We start from the raw sequence: 18,177 nt of genomic DNA on the forward strand, positions 1-18,177 counted from the left end.
TGCTTACTTATTTGTTGTTTTTAGCTATGTAGCTGCTACTATTTTTGTGTTATGCAGCATTTCCTGTGCTTCGCCCCTTCGATAGAATGCTGTACTACAACATTCAGCAAGGAAGAGAAAAAACAGAATTTGGCGACCCCATTTTTTTATAAACATGGCGGTTGTTGCAACCGCCGTGTGATATTGCCATCACACGGCGGACAGTTCCATGTGACATTCTGACATTCCCATCACACGGGCCCAACTGGAACCAACAAGCTACGCTTTACAACAGCCCAACATTTTGAGTGACAACTAAATATTTCAGAATTTTTGTCAAGGGCGGAATCAAGTTCGTATGGCTGGCGCCACTATGTTCCAGATAGCAACGGCCTCTCCCGAAACCGTCACGAAAATGTTTTCGTCGTACTGACACTGTCGGTACAGAAGCGCGTTTTCTTGCAACAATATAGTGTGCTTTTCCAGGTAGGTGCTGGTTGCTGCTTTTTATTTAGGTAATAACCTTGCCCTACCGTTTTTGATTTACCCCAGCCATTAGCTAGTGCTTTCACGTGAGTGTTTGCCGGACGATGTACGAGGAAAAAACTTTTTGCTTACCTTGGTTCCTAAAGAGAATCTGCAAATACTTTACAATCTGTGCCATCTAAAAATCGTCCTAGGTATCAGACGTGTTCAGGTGGACACAAAGTGAGGTGGCCGAAAACGTGCTATGTATAACTTATGAGACTTTTCACACGCGTTGAACGGGAATAGAGAATGTGGAACGTTTCGAAAGTAGTAAACAAGAAGGCACAGAAACATTCCCATTTACGAAGGAACATGATTATAATAAGTCAACGAACACGCCTACATATCTTAAGCGAGCGAAACCAGAACTGCAAGAGAAAAGAGACCTGTACGTGCTACGAAAATGCCAGGTGCCCTCAAATTTCCCAGTGCGGAAAGTCTAAGTGCAGGAATTTGTGCGAGTTAAAAATGGAGACGAGATGGCGTGATGCGCCAGAATATAACAGCATACTGATTTTGTTTTTACCAGAAACAGGTAATTTTCAAATGAATGGAATCACAATGACATAGAACGTAGTTCGCCGCCAAGGCTCAGCGAAAATTGCCGTAACGTTACGTGCAGCCCGTACGGAGGGCCACTCTAAGCGGTCTATAGTAATTATATTCACTCACAAATTTCTTCTCCTTTTGTGTCGCCTCGCTGCCATGCGGACCATTGGCTCGTCATCCGCCTGTACAGAAAAAAAAATGAACATATGTACTCCGCTACGCTTGCAAGAGGTGAAGTGATTGCCACTCGCATCGTTTTCATTTTATACACGGTACCGGCAAGAACAGGCTCTCTTTAGCTACTCGGCTAGTTAGTCCTTCGGTAATTACCTAGACAAAATTATCCGCGAAATATTTAGTGTATATATTTATCTCAGCATTTTATATAGAATGCCATGAGGCATTTCCCGCGTACATGTTTAGTGAGGTTTAATTATTGATTGGTGGTAGTCCGGCGTTCCTAAGCTGATCACGGTTTCTGCAGGCAACTGGTTGAGGTCTATTCTGACAAAAAAAATTAGTTACTCTTATACCGAGAAGCCGCGTTTCATCAAGTATTCAAGAGCCAAAATATTGTAACGACTGCGCACCCTTGTGGATAGTGCATAGTCTAGCGTCGACTAGAGCAAGTGCAGGGAACCCTTGCTTTAAAGTAAAAGAATGCCGGAACAAGACGCTTATATAGACAAAGACATTGTAAACCACTAAACGCGGCCGTAATCCAGTATTTCTCAACTGGTGAGCAAAAAGACAACATCAAGCACATTTGCGGCAAAACGTAAACCCATAAGTGATAGTTTAATCTTCGTTTATTGAAAAATACACCGCCTCTTGTTTTTTTTGCGAGAGCAAATAAAAATACGCCATGACAACAGAATCGCTCATGGCACAAACTTGTGGCAATGAGTTATGTTCCAAAGTAACCAGACGTTTGCGTAGATAGCGCAACTAGTTGAAAATGACAAAAAAATGTTTGCACAAGCGGCAATCGATATCCTGGCGTTGAGAGGTTCTACAGAGCGTATCTGAGAATCTATAGATTATCGTGCAATTATGGCACAAAACGCCGCTTCGCTGTTATCATGAGAGTTCGCGATGTTCTGTTCATTTAGCGGGGCTGATTGTTTTACACAACACAAAACCTCTGTGTAAATTAAAGTTTGGCGTCATCGCGAGCATTCACTCACCCGCTTTTTCTCCCTCGAGTTGCCCGTCTTTTTGGGCGTCGTGTAACACTTGCCGCTATACTGCGGGTGCAGAACGTGAAATGTTCTACCAACGCAATAAATGGGTTTTCGCTTTCTGTTTTACTGACAAAATTAGGTGTCGGAATGTGTATAAGGTTAAACTGAAATTGCGGGATCTCAGCACAAAGTCGAACGCAGGATGATAGTTGCAACGTTGAGGGACAACAAGGGAGCAGAGTGGGTCAGGAAACAAACGCGTGTTTATTTCCCTAAAGAAGGCAAGCGTGGCAGGTGTAACAAAAAATAAGGTGCGCCGATGACACAAAGAAGTTTAATCGGAAAAATTGGTCAGGATTAGCACAGGACCAAGATATTTCGAGATCTATGGGGATCTCTGGGCCCACACCTTGCAGTGGGTGTAGACAGGCTGATGATAAATATTTTATTTACATATAATTATGATGGCGAAGACATGTAGGAAAACAATGATGAGCAGCTACTCCTGATCAATGGTGCGCTGCCGCACAAGAAAACTGCAGCCCTTACATTTTGTTGTAGTAACACCGACATCAGGGCAGGAACTATAGAAATATTTTGCAGATATCAAACATTTATTGAACGCAGGAATATGTAAGCATAGTTCGGACCCCTTATGGTTTCAAAATGTGCCATTTAATTACGAGGACAGCTCACCATTCAACATCAAAGATATTTATATAAAAAATTGGATATTGTTAACTCCAGGTTATGCTGCCTGTGGGGGTAGACTCAGAAATACTCAAAGGCGTACTTCGTGAAGTCATCGCAGAAACTTGAGCCTCAAGTTATACAACCAGGGCAGACAAATCACCTTTCTAACGCGGCGCCACTTCATGTATTAGTAAAGAACTGTGGCCAGATTAGTGATGATGATGATGGTTGAGAGTTTTTTGGCGCAAGGCCAGCTGGGGCAAAGAGCGCCAAACACAAGTATCTTAAAAAAATAGTGGCTACTAACGCCAGAACAACAATAAAATCAATTAACGGCAATGGTCATGGCTGGTGTATAGGGCCAGATTTGATTATGCGTGATAGGAAATGAGGTTTAAAAACTTTACGTCTGATAAATACTCAAACCCACGTTTCACGGAAGCTATGGCATCGTCATCTATAAACAGCGATGGATGTAGTGGGATATGTTGTCTGTAGAGTTCTCTGAAGTGTTTGTGTCGTGTTGTGTGAAGTGCCTTGCATGTGATTTGTATGTTCACCACGGATAGGGCCTCTCCGCACCTGCTGCACTGCGGTCTAGAAGATCCCGTCAGCAGATACGCGTGCATTGCATGGGTGTGCCCTATCCGCAGCCTATTCAAGGCAACTTCTGTGTGTCTGTTGTGTGAGTCAGCTGTGTACCGTCCCAAGTGTGGCTTTATTACATGTAGTTTGTTGTCTGTCTATTCCTCCCAGTGTGTTTGCCATGTTCTGCGCAGGTATTGTCTTTTGTGTGGCTTGAGGTCTGTGTAGGGTATCGTTGTAATGTCTACAGTGTTCCTGAGTGCAGCAGCAGCGGCCCTCTCGTCTGCCAACTCGTTCCCAGCGATCCCTGCGTGTCCTGGGACCCAGCAGAGGAGCAGCTCATGCTTTTGTGCATACACGGACATAATAGTGTTGAATACAAGATTACCTATGTGGTTTTTGGGGGGCTTGTGCGATGCCAGTGCGCGAACAACACTCAAAGAATCTGTATAGATGATGGAATTGGGAATCTGGTTCTCAAGAATGTGTCGTACAATAAGTAAAATTTCATAGGTTTCTGCTGAACAAATTGTTGTCTGCACGCTCATGGTTCTGGCTGCATTGATATTCAGACCATGAGCAGCGCACGACACCATAGTGGAGGTTTTAGAAGCGTCACTGTAGAATGCTGCACGTGGGTATTTAAATTGCAAAGAAAGAAAGTGCTGCAGTATTGCAGCTCGCGGTACCCGATTTTTGTCAAGTTTCATAAAAGAAAGGTCGGAGGTCACAAGATGAACTTTCCAAGGAGGCAAAATGTCTGAAAAGGATGATCTGTACACATCTAAAAATGAAGCGCTCAGATCCGAGGCTCGCTCTCTCACTCTAAGTGAAAAGGGCAGCGGAACGGATGGGCGATTCACAAATCGCACAGATGTGGATGTGTCGTTAAAGACAGGATAAAAAGGATGGTTATTCAGCGATAAAATTTTAAAAGCATAAAGCAAGTCCATGTACGTCCGTTGGTTCTCAAGGCTCCGTTTATTACACTCGGCATACAGACTCTCGACAGGGCTAGTGCAAAAAGCACCCTATGCAAGCCGTAGCCCCAAGTGTAACACTGGGTCTAGCATTTGCAACGCTGTTTTAGTCGCCGACCCATATACCACACTGCCACAGTCTAAACGAGACCCAACCAAAGCAGTATAGAGCCGTAGTAGGAGTTCTTTGTCGGAACCATACGATTGGTGGGAGAGAACATTAGGTATATTCATTGTTTTTATAGACATTTATGTTTAAGTTCCTTGATGTGTGGAATGAATGTGAGTTTCTGGTCAAACACAACACCTAAGAACTTGTGCTCCTCGTTCACAGGAAGCGACACGCCATTCAGAGTAATGTCTGGGTCCGGATGGACCCCGCGCTTCCTGGAGAACACAACGCAGGAGCTTTTCGCAGGATTCAATTTAAACTTATTCTTGTCTGCCCAGCTGGCAAGCTTCTTGACACCAAGCTGGACTTGACGTTCGCATATTGACATATTACATGGTTTAAAAGATATTTGCATGTCTGCTACATACATAGAATGAGAGATTGTTGGTGGCAGTGCCTTTCCAAGAGAGTTCATCTTTACTATAAAGAGAGTGCAACTCAACACGCCACCTTGCGGCAAGCCATTTTTTTGGACGTGAACCTTTGAAAGTGCACAACCAACTCTTACTCCGAACGTTCTCTCCGACAAATAACTTACAAGGGTGTTCAACATATTACTCGAAACACCGAATGACCTGAGGTCACTAAGGATCCCATAACGCCAAGCGGTGTCTTAGGCCTTCTCGAGATCGAAAAAGACAGTTAAACAGTACTGTTTATGCACGAAGGCATCCTTGATGTATGAGTCAAGTGCAACCAGTTGATCGTTTGTCGATCGCCCAACCTAAAGCCTGCCTGGCAGCTCTCGAGAAGACCATTGTACTCGAGGAAGTACACGAGCCTGCGATTGATCATCTTCTCAAAGAGCTTGCACAGGCAGCTCGTCAGGGCTATTGGACAGTAACTTGAGCGGGACGACGGGTCGTTTCCCTCCTTCATGAAATCCACTCTAATGGCCTCCCTCCAACAGTGTGGAATGTGCCCCGAAAGCCATATTTTATTATATAATTGTAGAAGTGCTTCAAGTGTGTCTGCCTGTAGGTGTTGTATCATTGTGTATGTAATGTGGTCTGGGGGTTTACACGTGCTCAGAGCAGGCCTCAGCTAATGTAGTGAAAACAGGGAGTTATAAGAAGTCTGTGATTTGTTGTCGTGTAGGGACTTCTGTTGAGAAGAGGCTTTATGTTTCAGGAAAGTGTTCGTGTAGTGTGCTCAACTGGACACGTGGTGGAAGTGTTGTGCGAGTGTGTCAGCCTGGTCTTCCAGTGTGTCCCCTGTTGTACTGACCAATGGCAGGCTGTGTGTCTGTTGTCGTTTGAGTTTGCGTATACGTTTCTATACCTTGCGTGTGTCTGTGTACGAGTTTATAGATGTTATCAGTGAGCGCCAACTATCTCTTTTTGCCTCACGGCGCACACGTTTTCCGAATGCCTTGGCCTGTTTGAACAAGAGGAGGTTTCCCGACGTGGGGTACCGACGGAGGATATCCCATGCCTTGTTCTGGGCCTCTCGCGCCCGCCTTCAGTCCTCATTCCACCACGGCATCCGCTGGTGGCGCGGGGCACCAGAGGCGTGGGTAATGGACTTTTCGGCGGCGTCGAGGATGTGCGCCGTGAGGAGTTGTGCGGCTTCATCTATGTGTAGGTGTCTTATAGTTGTGTAGTGTAGTTTCGATGTCTCCGTAAATTTGTTTCAGTTAGCTCGTGCTTCATTGAACCTATTATGGGAAGATGAACTGCTTGGGCCTTTACCCATATATGTAAGTGAGGTGGGAAAGTGGTCACTGCCATATGGGTCAGTTCCCACACCCCAATCGAGAAGAGGAAAGAGAACTGCGGAGCCAATAGCCACGTCAAGACAGGAGTATGTGTTGTGTCCTATGTTATGATATGTAGGCTGTTTATTGTTGAAAAGACATGCTCCAGAGGATGTAAGAAACCTCTCTATCAGGCGACCCCGGGAATCCGTTAGAGAGGAGCCGCAAAGAGAATTGTGAGCATTAAGGTCGCCTGTTAGAATGTATGGTTCGGGCAGCTGGTCAACCAGCGCCTCGACGTCGGAGCTCAAATGTGTAACATCAGGAGGAATGTATATGGAGCATACCGTTATCAACCTATTAAATAATATTAAACGTATTGCTACAGCCTCAAGGATAGTGTTTAAAGTGACAGGGTGGTATGCTAAGGATTTCCGGACGATTATGCCCACACCGCCAGAAGAGTGTGTGCAGCCATCCCTGTCTTCCCTGTATATCAGGTAACTATTCAAGAAATTTGTATGTTTAGAATTCAAATGTATTTCCTGAACACACATTACACTTCGCTGATTGGTATGCAGAATCTCATGCACGTCGTAAAGATTATTCAGAAGTCCTCTGCAGTTTTATTGAACAATATTTTCTCTTCTCATTATTTATTGTGAGAGCTACTGGAGTGTGCATGTTTATGTGTCGTCTTTCGGGGCTGTGACTCGTGGATTGGGCTTTTTGGGTGGCCTATCTGTAGGCTTGGACGTCGGAGGCCGCTCCTTGCGCTGCGTTGCAGGCAAGACGGCACGACATCCATCTCGTCGTCCGATGTCCTGGGTGTGCCCGTGGAACCGGGCCCCCGGACTTGGCCCCCCTACGGGGGCCCTTCGTTTGAGCCGCCGCTGCCACTGGTGTCGGGGGCCTCAGAAGTGGCACGGGCGGTGCGGTGGTGGTGGGAGCCGGTGCGGGTCTTGTGGTGTTCATGGCACCCTCCAACGCACTGGAGGACAGGGAAGCAGAGGCGGGAGCGGCACCGGTCCCAACGGAACAGGTTGCCACCACAACCGCTGCTGGCTCAGCGAGCAGAGTGGTGCCGGGCTGGGCTGCCTGAGGCACCCCAGGGGGGGGGGGGGCAAGGCTAGGACCAAGTGCGACTCGCGGTACTGGGTCCCCGCCGAGACCAGACGCCGCTCCGCCCTTTGGCAAGCCGCGTCGGCATACCTGCCCAGGGGGAAAGAGGCGACCCTTTTTCGCGCCTCTGGGAAGGTGATGTTTTCAGTGACTTTGGTGTTGATGATTTTGTTTTCTAGTTGAAAGTTTTCACATTTTCGAGAGTAGGCGGCATGGGATCCCTGGCAGTTGGCGCTGGTGAGGGTTGATGATGGAGAATTGTCCTATGGGTGATCATGCTGGGCGCACTTTGCGCAGTTCAGACGGCCAGGGCAGGAGTTGGTTCCACACCCGAACCGCTGGCACTTAAAGCAGCGGCGCGGGATCGGAATGTAAGGACGTATGGAGCATCGAATGAAGCCTGCGATGATATGTTCAGGAAGTGAGGAGCGGTTGAAGGTCCGGATAATATGTTTGGTGGGGATTACCTTGTCCTCCCTGCGCATCGTGATGCGGCGCACGGCGGTGACGCCCTGATCTTTTAAACCTACAAGAAGATCGTCATCTGTCTCGTTTAGGAGGTCTGGCTCAGAGATCACACCCTGCGAGCTATTCAGGCTGCGGTGGGGTGTGACCCTGATGTCCAGATCGACCATTTTTGTCTGGCCAAGGAGTATGGTTGCCTGCTGCTTGTTTTTTACCTCGACAAGCACTTCACCTCTGCGTTGTTTTTTGGCATTGTAGGTTATCCCAATTATTCCGTCAAGGTATTTTGTAATCAAAAATACCGATTGTGAAGCAAGTGGGTGGGCTGCGTCAAGAGATTCGGTAACAATGAAACGAAAATATTTGTCTGGCTTGGGAAAGCTGATGCTTGGAAGTGAAGAAAACAAGACTTAGGTGCGGCCCCTTTTCAGGGACCGATCACGTTTAGGAGGGGGGTTTGATTTTTCGATATGTCATAGAAAAAGTAGGAAGACGGGGGTACTTTCTTCTTTGACCTTACCCTGGTAGTCAAAGAGGTCCCAGAGCTCCATGCCTGGTAGACAGACAGGGAGCCCATCCGCCGGAGCTTGACCTGGGCTCCGACGGCCACCGTTTGAGGTTTCTACCCTTCACCTTAAAAACACATCACCATGGTAGGTCACAGCTTGTGTTGGGGGGCTCGGGGTCCGCGGTATCGCCAATACCGTCACCAAGATTACTAAAGGTGCCCCGTGCGGGGTGGCCAGATTAGTGCAGCCTCTGATTATCCCCACTTCTCAGGTAAAAAGCGGGTCAGTAAACCTGCCTCTTAGCAGTGCAGAACCTAAACGTTACCATTTTTTTACTTTTCCTGGTGCCTAACGATACACACAAAAAAATGTTCCAAGATTGTAATTCAGACTTGTTTAGAGCCAGTGTGGTTTGAAAATATAGCTTTAGAAGTATTGAATACCCAAAACCAGCCCGAAAACGTGCGTGTTCGGGAAGTGTCTACAACAAAATTGTTCTTCTTTGTGTCAGTGTGAAGTGTTCATGCTCTTGGTAAAAACGGGGACAAATTTTTATAGGTAGTGCAGAAATGGCCGTTAACAAAGGACCATTCAACGGCCGCCTGGCCTTGGTGACTGGCGGAGGAGGTGGAATTGGAGCCGCCATTTGCCGTACCCTTGCAGACAAAGGAGCTCGTGTTGTGGTAGCTGGAATCACCTTTGATGCCGTTCGCGCCGTTGCTGCTGACCTGCCTGGTAAAAATTATGAAAGCGACATTCGCCTTTTGGTATTTCTTGTTAACACCGTTCGGAATTCTTTCCGTTTGATTGTCCCAATTTCAATCTCAGCATTTTTTACCTAATTTGTAAACCTATTGGCACTGCATTTTCTTGCTTTTTCTTGAAACTTTTATTGTCCGGCGTTTTGCAAGCAGCTGTTTTTGTAACACTTGAAGTTTTCAAGCGTTTTTATAGTTTTACCTCCGCCAACTGCAACTGTCGTCCCTGTACAAAAAAGCATGTGCGTTGCTCTTCAGTGTGTCAATGCAATATTTACTTTCTCGGGTTTCAATCGCCAATTGCCTTGGCAACGTGACAGCAAAAGTCCAGGCTTTGTTTTTCTTGTTCTTTCTGCATGCCACGTTTCGTTCCTGTAGCTAGTCCTATTCATTTATGGTCTTCACCTAGCTTCGTACTTCTCCTCACTCTCTGGCGAGATGCATTTTTCTTGCCTACTACACCACCCTTACACGGGAGCTATATTGCCACTTAGCATGTACCTAATGTCGCTTTTACGTTTCCTATTGAAAATATTTTGCTTCGTTTCTTCGTCTTTCTTTTGTTGTAAAATTATCCCATCACTCGCTCTGTATTCGTTTAAGCAAATCTGACGTGTGTATTCTTTGGTTACAGCGAAACTTGCTGAAAAGTTTCCCAGCTACCATTATATTACTCCTATCTATCTTTTTTTTACTTTTGCGATACTCTCGCATCACAATTGTGGTTTTGCGTTTGCGTTATTCGGTACACAATAGATGTTCATTTAAAATGGGAACAGCCTCGCTATTACAGCTCGAGATGACTGTAGGTGACCTTCTTAAACCTTTTCATTATCTCGACTGTGTCTCAATGGTGTCCAGACTATCCTAATACCCTAAAATCCGTTCAAGTTATCGGCTAAGTTTGTATCCTAAGACTACTAGGTCGCCCTTCCTTTTTTCACACTCTCTCTAGGTATTAGAACGTCCGCTAGTCAACAATCCTAAGTCCATGCCCCTTTTTTGCAATTCGCCTAGCTTTGTGACAAAATAAACGTCTATAATTTTCTCTAGCAGCCAAAGAAACGTAGTCTTCATTGACAGAGCTTCAGCATAAACTTCGCAAAAATTTGTTTTAGGTGGCCGCCTCTCCGAACCCAGAAACAGTATTGCCGACATTACCACCCCTTGCACAGGTTTTCTACCGGTGCTGCGTCTGAAGACTGTGCATAGGATACTAGGTGATAGTGCGAAATGTTGGCAATATACAGGGCCATGGTCTCCAGGGCATCGTCTGGTTAAGATGTCGCATTTTTTTCCAGAGAAAGCTCCCACTAATTCAGCGACTACCACAACTAGTCCTTGTCATATCTAGAATATCATGTACAAGATCCTGCAGCTTACGAACGCAAGCTCCGTCGCATCGCCCTAAGTGATCATGGCAGCGGTGATGCTTTCCTACATAAATCGTGCAGCTTCTATTTAAAATGTGCCGATATACCGAAAGTTGAAAAAGTAGCTCAGAACAACCACAAAGATGTTTCTTGTCAATATAGATTCTTTTTTTTTTGTGGAATAAAGCTCCCTGAGCCCCGAAGGCCTGGAAAACAAAACTGCAGGCATTATTGAAACAATACCGCACAATTTCTACTTTGAGTGTTATGTTGTAGTTGTTGTTGATTGTGGCTCATCCAAAAAAGTGCAATTAGTAATTACATAGCACATATTTCGATGAGTTGCAAAGTGTGTACGTTTGAGGGTTCTGTCTAAAACACACTCTCTTTATAGGCCCCGCAGACCACCGGGCTGTTCAATTTGACGCCGCGGACTCGGCTTCCGTACAGGCGCTCTTTAATGCCATTCGCGGCTTCAGTAATGTGCCCGCTACAATTCTGGTAAACTGCTTCGGGAGAAGCCCACCAACGACTCCCTTTGAGAACACAACGGATGAGATGTTCCACTTCGCCATCACAAACAATGTGAAGGTAAAATCTACTATCCTCACATTTAAATTACGTATTCTGCTTGCTAACATTTTTGCGCAGCTTTGAAAAGAAATAATAAAAGCACTAATCAAAGCGCAAACAAAATTTGCAGTTTATTACCAAATATAAGAATTAGCAAGGAACACATGTTCTGTAAAAATAAAAGTGCAATTGCGCTGTGAAAGATTTTTTATTGTCTTTTGGCCAGCATTAAAACGTTGTTGCGCTTATTGACCGGTTTGTATCGACGCAATTAATAAGATCACCCCTACCCCTTTTACTACACTTAATCCCTCTCCAGCAACGTCCCTGCTGTCCGCTGCCTCTTCGTCACTCTTTATCCTCCAGATGACTTTCTCGGCGCTCTCTGCAGACATTGATGCCACCAGATTTCTCAAAATGCTGCCTACTGGTGCAAAAAATATATCATATACCCGGAACTAATATTACCATGTACGGAGAATCTTTTTGCTTCAAGAGCAATGTTCTGGTTGATTCCTTCCATTCGCGCTCGGTACAGGCCAATGGCTGTGTTGTAATCTGCGATTTTACAAACACTGTGGGCCGCGCTGCAAAATGGCTAGTTTGCATAATATCCTACCTAACACTGGGGCGACAACCGGTTTATGGGCAGTTTAATAAGTTACAGAAAACATGCTGGACATAACGGGTATATTTTTAGTATGAGCAGGCAGTAAACTATTTACGGGAAAGGCAAGTGCCATGGATAAACAAGGTAGGGGGATACCCGCAGAACCTGGGAGCAAAGACATCGCTACGAGGAATGCGAAATTTACGATTATGGCATAAAATGCCCAAATAACCAACGTACCGCACTTAAAACGCCGGTTTATCATACATCTTGTACATTGGAATATTAGCCCCAGGATACAAAAACATCGCGAATCAGAGTTCAAACAATTTGCATTAGTAATCAGTTTGGTCAATTTTGTAGTGTGAAGGTGTACATACACTAATGCATCCTGCTTTCCCATCTGCTTCATCTTGAAGCTTATCTGTCTGTTCTGAAGAGAAAAGACCCAAGCCCAAGCTAGAAAGAAAAACGTGCTGTAAAATAAAATTTGAGGTTTTGGCCGTAAGGGGAGCAGAAATACAAAGTGTTCACATTCTTATGAAAGCTATTTGTACCACCTGCTGTGCTGAATAGAATCACTTCTTTACCGAGTTTCTTCCTAGGTGTTTTACCGAGACAATATCTTTTCTAATATCAGGCTTTCCTAAAACTTTTGCTTGTAATAAAACTACTGGTACAACTTTTTCTGTTTTTTGTTTAAGAAAACATAGCCTTCTACACTTAGGAAGACTCCATAAGGTTATTGCTGCACGCAATGAGAAATTTGAGCAGTTATGAACGTTTAACAAAGGCCCCATGCAAAGAGAAAAACATAAACACTTGCCAAATGGGGGAGCCCATACGGCAGTTCTGTATTGTGCAATACGGAGCTTGCACTCCTTTTATTACTTTTTCAGTGACTTGTTTTTGAGGGAGAAGTTTCCAGTGGCTCAGTCACAGTAAAGAAGCTTGTCCTGTTTATAACACTAGACCAGATCGACCATTATCATCATCACCGACAACCAGGTGCACTGCAGGCCGAAGCCTTCTCCCTACAACCTCGAACCCCTCCTGTCATAGAATTTTCTATTGTCTTTCTTTGCTCCGAATTTCTTTATTTTTTCGCTCCCTCTAGCCATTGGCTGTCCCTTTCTAGACCCATCTCTGGGTATCCACTTTGTTACTCTGGTGTTCACCGCTGGCCATTTCGCCTAACTACGGTGCTAGCTAAAGGTCGTTTCTGGTACCTAATTGAACTGTGTATAGAGTACTCGAGATTTTTCACTGGTCATGATGTAATGGGTCACGGTTTGCGCAGCGCGGTAAAAACAATAGATGAGCTTCAAAAGGTAGAAATACCCCACCAAAAAGGAAGGCGCTAACATTGAACCTAAAGTGACAAATGCGATCGAATCATGCGCCTCGAATCATCTACGCCGAGGGCAAGATAAAATTGGCCAAGAAGATGAAATCATGTTTTCTTTATCAAAATATTGACTCTTTCGAATAACACTAATTTTTATACAACCTGTTACAAAAAAATCGCTAAAATAGTAAAAAATAGAAGGACAAAGAGATTGGCTATGCAACCTACTAATTTCACGCAGGGGAACCTATGACGTATTACGAGAATCTCGGTGATTTGTGGAGAGCGGATACTTTTAAAACAGATTTACCTTAAGTAAGCCTTATAAATGGAAAAAACACTGCGACCATAAAACCCACTATCTCACTTGTTGCAGTACAACATATCACGTTTTATGTTCCGCTTTGCAATTGTCTTAGGCTTGCAAAAAAACGCGCTACTAAGGAAAGTCCTGTATGCTTGCAGAACGAGATTTTTGCTTCTAAACGAATGCTAATGTTTTTTTATAAAAGCAAGAATAGTTGGGTAAACAAGAGAGGCTACGCACGTAGGACGTAAACATAGAAGCACCAGTGTGTCCTGAGCATACTATTGTTTTTATAGGTGCACACCAGTCACCGCATTCGGACTGTCTCACATGACACTGGCCAATTAGCATCAGCGGCATATTCTTAAGTAAAACTGTTTGTCGAGCATCAGACTGTTTTGCGAAAGGATTTCTATAAATTTGTAACTAGAATAAGACAGGTTCAAATCCGGGCAACAAAGCGAGTGCGGACTGCAGCCGTGAGCAGCATTCGGGCACCATTCGAGGACAGATGGTAAAGAAGTAACCAAAGACGTTTTGTAATCTGCTGCCCCACAAGTCAACAAACTCAACATTCGTTTCAAATGCCTGCACTATATGCGTCGTCAGTACGTTCCAAAACTCACGATTTAGCGGGAGATATCACACTTTACGCTAAAGTGTCTGATTTTTCATCGAATAAAACATCGTTTGCTGCCAGAACAGCGCTGTGGAGCAGAATACAGGGCGAAGGCAGACACAGAGTAAAATAAAACACGGGACATATGCTGGCATTTCATTGTCTATTTTATGTGGGGCCGAAGTACAGTGATCGCATAGAAGTACACTGTCGCATCCTGTCGCATTCATGTAAACGCGGCTTTCACCGGGACACTGCTTTACGTGTACCTTTGCTGAACATTTATTGGCCGCTTGTGCCTACCGCTTGTGTTTTTGGCAACATGATTTCCGTCTTTCTGAACATTGTTTATTGAGGGCACCCTGCCTTTCTGATTGGCGCCGTGATATCTTGTAAAGGTGCAGTATACTCGGTTTTTATGGTATTTATGACTTCAAGGATCCGCAACGCCAGTCTAACTATAGCCAGCCGCCAACTGCATCTCAAATTAATACCGTAATGTACCCCGACAATCAAAAGTTTCTCGACTACGAAAGCAACAATTGTTGGTTGTTTCTCTGCAACTTCCCAGCTCAGGGTACCATATGCTGTATTTTTTTTTACTTCAGTAACTATACGAAATCACACATGCGCGCGGTAGTTGTCGGGGCTGCTACCGGAACACAAATAATCTTAAATCAAAATTTGTCCGGTCCGTAAAACTTTGATCGACGCTGTACCTGGAAATTTCGACGGATGCACGTTTAATTACTTCTGCGGCACTCGTAAAAGAGTCAAAAGTGCTCAGAAAAAACGTGTGCCCCCAGTCTTAACAAAACAAGACCTTCACTATGTATGCAAGAAGAAGAGAAACTGGCCAAAACGTATACAAATGAAATGAACTCTCAAGCATTGTATTCATGTGAAAACATATTTGAGTTTTGCCGCACACTTTTCCGCTTGTTCGCTCTGCTTTTTCGTTGAGCACAACATTTCCGAACTAATTTTTTTCCTTTTACCCAGGGAACGTTCCAAGTATGCCGAGCTGCCGTACTCGCCATGCTTGAGGCCGGAGTCACGGAGGGTGCCATCGTGAACCTCTCAACTCAGACAGCTAAATCTATAACTCCGGGCTATTGCTGTTACGTAACTTCTAAGGGAGCCATCGAGGCACTCACCCGAAGCATGGCTGTTGAATTGGCGCCATACGGAATCCGCTGCAACTGCGTGGCACCAGGAATCACCAACACCCCCAAGGCGGCTCTCCTGCCGGAAACATTGCTCCGTTATGCAGAGAAAAACACGCCTTTTGGACGCGCTGCGAGGCCTGAAGAGGTTGCATCTGTTGTAGCATTTCTCTGCAGCCCAGATAGTTCGTATGTGATTGGAGAAATAATCAATGTGGCGTAACGTACTTGTGAATAGAAGCATGCAATAACCCGTACGCTGGACACGAATATCATAAATAGCGTGAGGTTGTCAAAAAATTCGTAAATCTTTTTGCATGTTTCAGTCATAACAACTATTGTGTTGGCTTGCTCAACCAGCACTGGTTACCCGTAACCACCTAATGAGTAATGAATTATTGGTTGTTTTATCTGTGCTTGAGTAAAGAGGCTGCAACAAATAAACTTGATGTTTTTGATTCGGGAAGACGCCTTGTCTGTCGCACATGTTGTGTCAGTGTTCTAAAGCTTGTTTCACTGAGGAGCAAAGTTGAGCGATAGCCAGTAAAATTATATGTGCATGTATACAGGGTGATCAATTTTAGGTGGACAGGTTTTTTTACATTAAGCGCTTACATTTAAATAAAGGGGACGCCTACAATGAGATTTTGCGCCCCGAGGGACACAGAAGTCCTTGGTAATTATAGATGTCAGTTGCCTAATTAACTAAAATTCAACAATATACCTTTTTAGTTGCTGCAGTAAGTGGGCATGTTTGTATGGAAAAGTTGAATGCAATCGTGTTTCCACGCAGTTTCGTTTAGCAAAATTCTTCTAGAGCATTCGTACAGCGAGATATGAAACTGCGAAGTTTAATAGCCGTTCGGAGTTTTTCAGGAGAATTTTGGTCTTTCCATCACCGCCTGCGTCACCCAGGAGTGGCTGGCTGGTCACTTCTGCGACCGTATAACTCTCGAATTGTGGTCTCCTAGTTCTCCCGATATAAAGCCGTGCGAGTAATATTAACTAAAGACGAGTTACAAAATACACAAGACTCGTTGAAGGCCGCCATTGCGAATTCAATGGCCAATCTCTAATGAGTGCATGACCTGTTCACGCAGCTGTTTTCCGAGCAAAATCTGGTCGCCTATTGCTTCTGATTGCGGATTCATTTATTAGTTGTGGAAATAAACTATAGTAGATGTATTTGGCAAGGTTCGATGAAAATATGTCAGCTATTTTGCAAATAGTCTGTTGTGTTTTAAGCCAACGTTCTGCTCCAAAATACCTCTATAAGGTCATGTATAGCCTTTATATAAGGTCTTGTATTTAATACCTCCATGTAAGGTCCTCTTTAGGTCTCATGTAGTTCTTCTCTCTTCCCTGGTACCTTAATGCTTGTAGCACGGCTGCGATAAGTGCGCAATCAAACGCTTACTTGTATTCTATAAATGCCATGTTATTTGGTTAGGTGTATTCGGCGGAATTTTGCTACCATATGATTGCCTACATTAATGTGATCCAGGGTTGAGCAGCCTCTCCTCAACCCAGCCTGCTGTTTATGTTAGTGGAAATCTCTCCTGTCACCTACGCGGAAAACTATACGTTTAGTAAACCGATTCTAAACAACTGAAAGTAGGCTAATCTTTCGTTACTTCTTGACGTCCTGGCGATGTTGACGTATGAATAACCCCAAACCACTAACCCATTGCGTGTAAATTAAAACATATAAAAAATAGAGTATTGATTACATCATGTTTAGGCTTAAAGCTTGATATAAAGATAGCCACGTATACACTTTAAGCTAACGAAGCAGCTGAGTACTATTACATATCCATGTGCGCGGACCGCTTCCCAATAAGCAGTTCAACTTGTGTTTGAATCCTTTGACACTTCTTAACTTCTGCTATTTTGCCCTCCTGCACGATTAGGCAAAGACGCCTTAAATAATATTTATTTTTTGTTCACCACGTGAGACATAGTGTGCACCAGATGTAAGAGTCACATATAATACTAAGAAATGAATGGGTCTTAGAAGAAGTGTTGCCACAATCGCCACCTGGTAGCCGTTCAACTTCTCAGGCTATTAAAAACAGCAGTTTGAGATGGAGTGAACCCTTGAACTGGGGTGCTACTTCAAAAGGCCTGATATCGAGCGAAACACGGGAAGCAAGAGCTCTACGGACACTCACGTAACATAGTAATAATATTTTGAGGAGGAGTCCAACCACATTAAAATGCAATTCATGCTACCGGATTATATTGGCGTGGTGTATTCGGTCCAGGGCAACGCGTTTCAAGGAGGTGCGACTAGGGCGTGGCGCATCTTTCAATGCGTTCTCTAGCTCCATGGCTGTACTGGTGGCTACTGGGGGCAAGCAAATCTAACTTCATAACTTTATTGCGCTTTTTTTTATAGTGTATTGCGCTAAAAAGTTTAGTATTTTTTTTAGGTGTTCGTTTATTCTTTTAGTTTGAGATTTGCCGTTTTAAAAAGCAGTTTCAGCACACTTGTGCCACAGGTGGCGCACAATGCAATCACAAGACTAAGGCCAGCTGTCAAAAAAAAGAAAGGGAATTAAAAAATACGCGCCATATTCAAAGTTATTGCTTCTCGGTTCTATCGAAACCTTCTGTCTGCTTCCCGAAACCAAATTCTCTAGGAGCACTGAAGTCTGATTACGTGATTTGAAGAGAAAAGCTTGGCGATACTAAAAAAACTGATACATTGTGCTTGCAATAATTCCTAAGTGATAAATTGCGCTTGCGTATTTTCCCCCGGTTTTATTCCTTTGCATTTTGGCATGAGGTTTGCTATTACTTTAACTGGCTTCTTTTGCGGAATATAGTACTTGCGTCAGTTTCTTCTCTTTTATTTCGTAGTGAACTAAGCAGCAAGTGCTTTCCTATTTAATGTCGACAAACATCACGTTGTTAACAAATGCTACTCATATGATCCCCTCTCGACAAGCGTTGTCGAGA

General features: G+C 44.3%; 1 protein-coding gene across 2 annotated transcripts; it reads left to right on the top strand.

The window, feature by feature from the left end:
- Nucleotides 1-327: 327 nt before the first annotated feature.
- LOC144142042 ((3R)-3-hydroxyacyl-CoA dehydrogenase-like) lies at nt 328-15,682 on the top strand. 2 transcript variants are annotated; one of them, XM_077673467.1, is made up of 4 exons: nt 328-465; nt 9,021-9,197; nt 10,988-11,184; nt 15,053-15,682. In XM_077673467.1, exons 2-4 carry the CDS (start codon nt 9,032-9,034, stop codon nt 15,437-15,439), a joined length of 750 nt encoding a protein of 249 aa, XP_077529593.1. In that variant the 5' UTR covers nt 328-465; nt 9,021-9,031; the 3' UTR covers nt 15,440-15,682. The 2 variants fall into 2 exon arrangements, with proteins under 2 accessions (XP_077529593.1, XP_077529594.1); XM_077673468.1 differs by having other exon boundaries at nt 372-494.
- The last annotated feature ends 2,495 nt before the right edge of the window (nt 15,683-18,177 follow it).

The sequence above is a fragment of the Haemaphysalis longicornis genome, unplaced genomic scaffold (assembly GCF_048455015.1).
Source record: "Haemaphysalis longicornis isolate Haplotype H1 unplaced genomic scaffold, Haemaphysalis longicornis Haplotype H1 scaffold_6, whole genome shotgun sequence".
Classification (NCBI taxonomy): domain Eukaryota; kingdom Metazoa; phylum Arthropoda; class Arachnida; order Ixodida; family Ixodidae; genus Haemaphysalis; species Haemaphysalis longicornis.

What these genes read in the sequence shown, in the direction of transcription:
- LOC144142042 (XM_077673467.1), top strand. Translation starts at nt 9,032, where the DNA reads ATGGCCGTTAACAAAGGACCATTCAACGGCCGCCTGGCCTTGGTGACT. An exon ending in CGTTGCTGCTGACCTGCCTG is followed by an intron (nt 9,198 to 10,987) that starts GTAAAAATTATG and finishes CTCTCTTTATAG; the next exon opens with GCCCCGCAGACCACCGGGCT. An exon ending in CCATCACAAACAATGTGAAG is followed by an intron (nt 11,185 to 15,052) that starts GTAAAATCTACT and finishes CCTTTTACCCAG; the next exon opens with GGAACGTTCCAAGTATGCCG.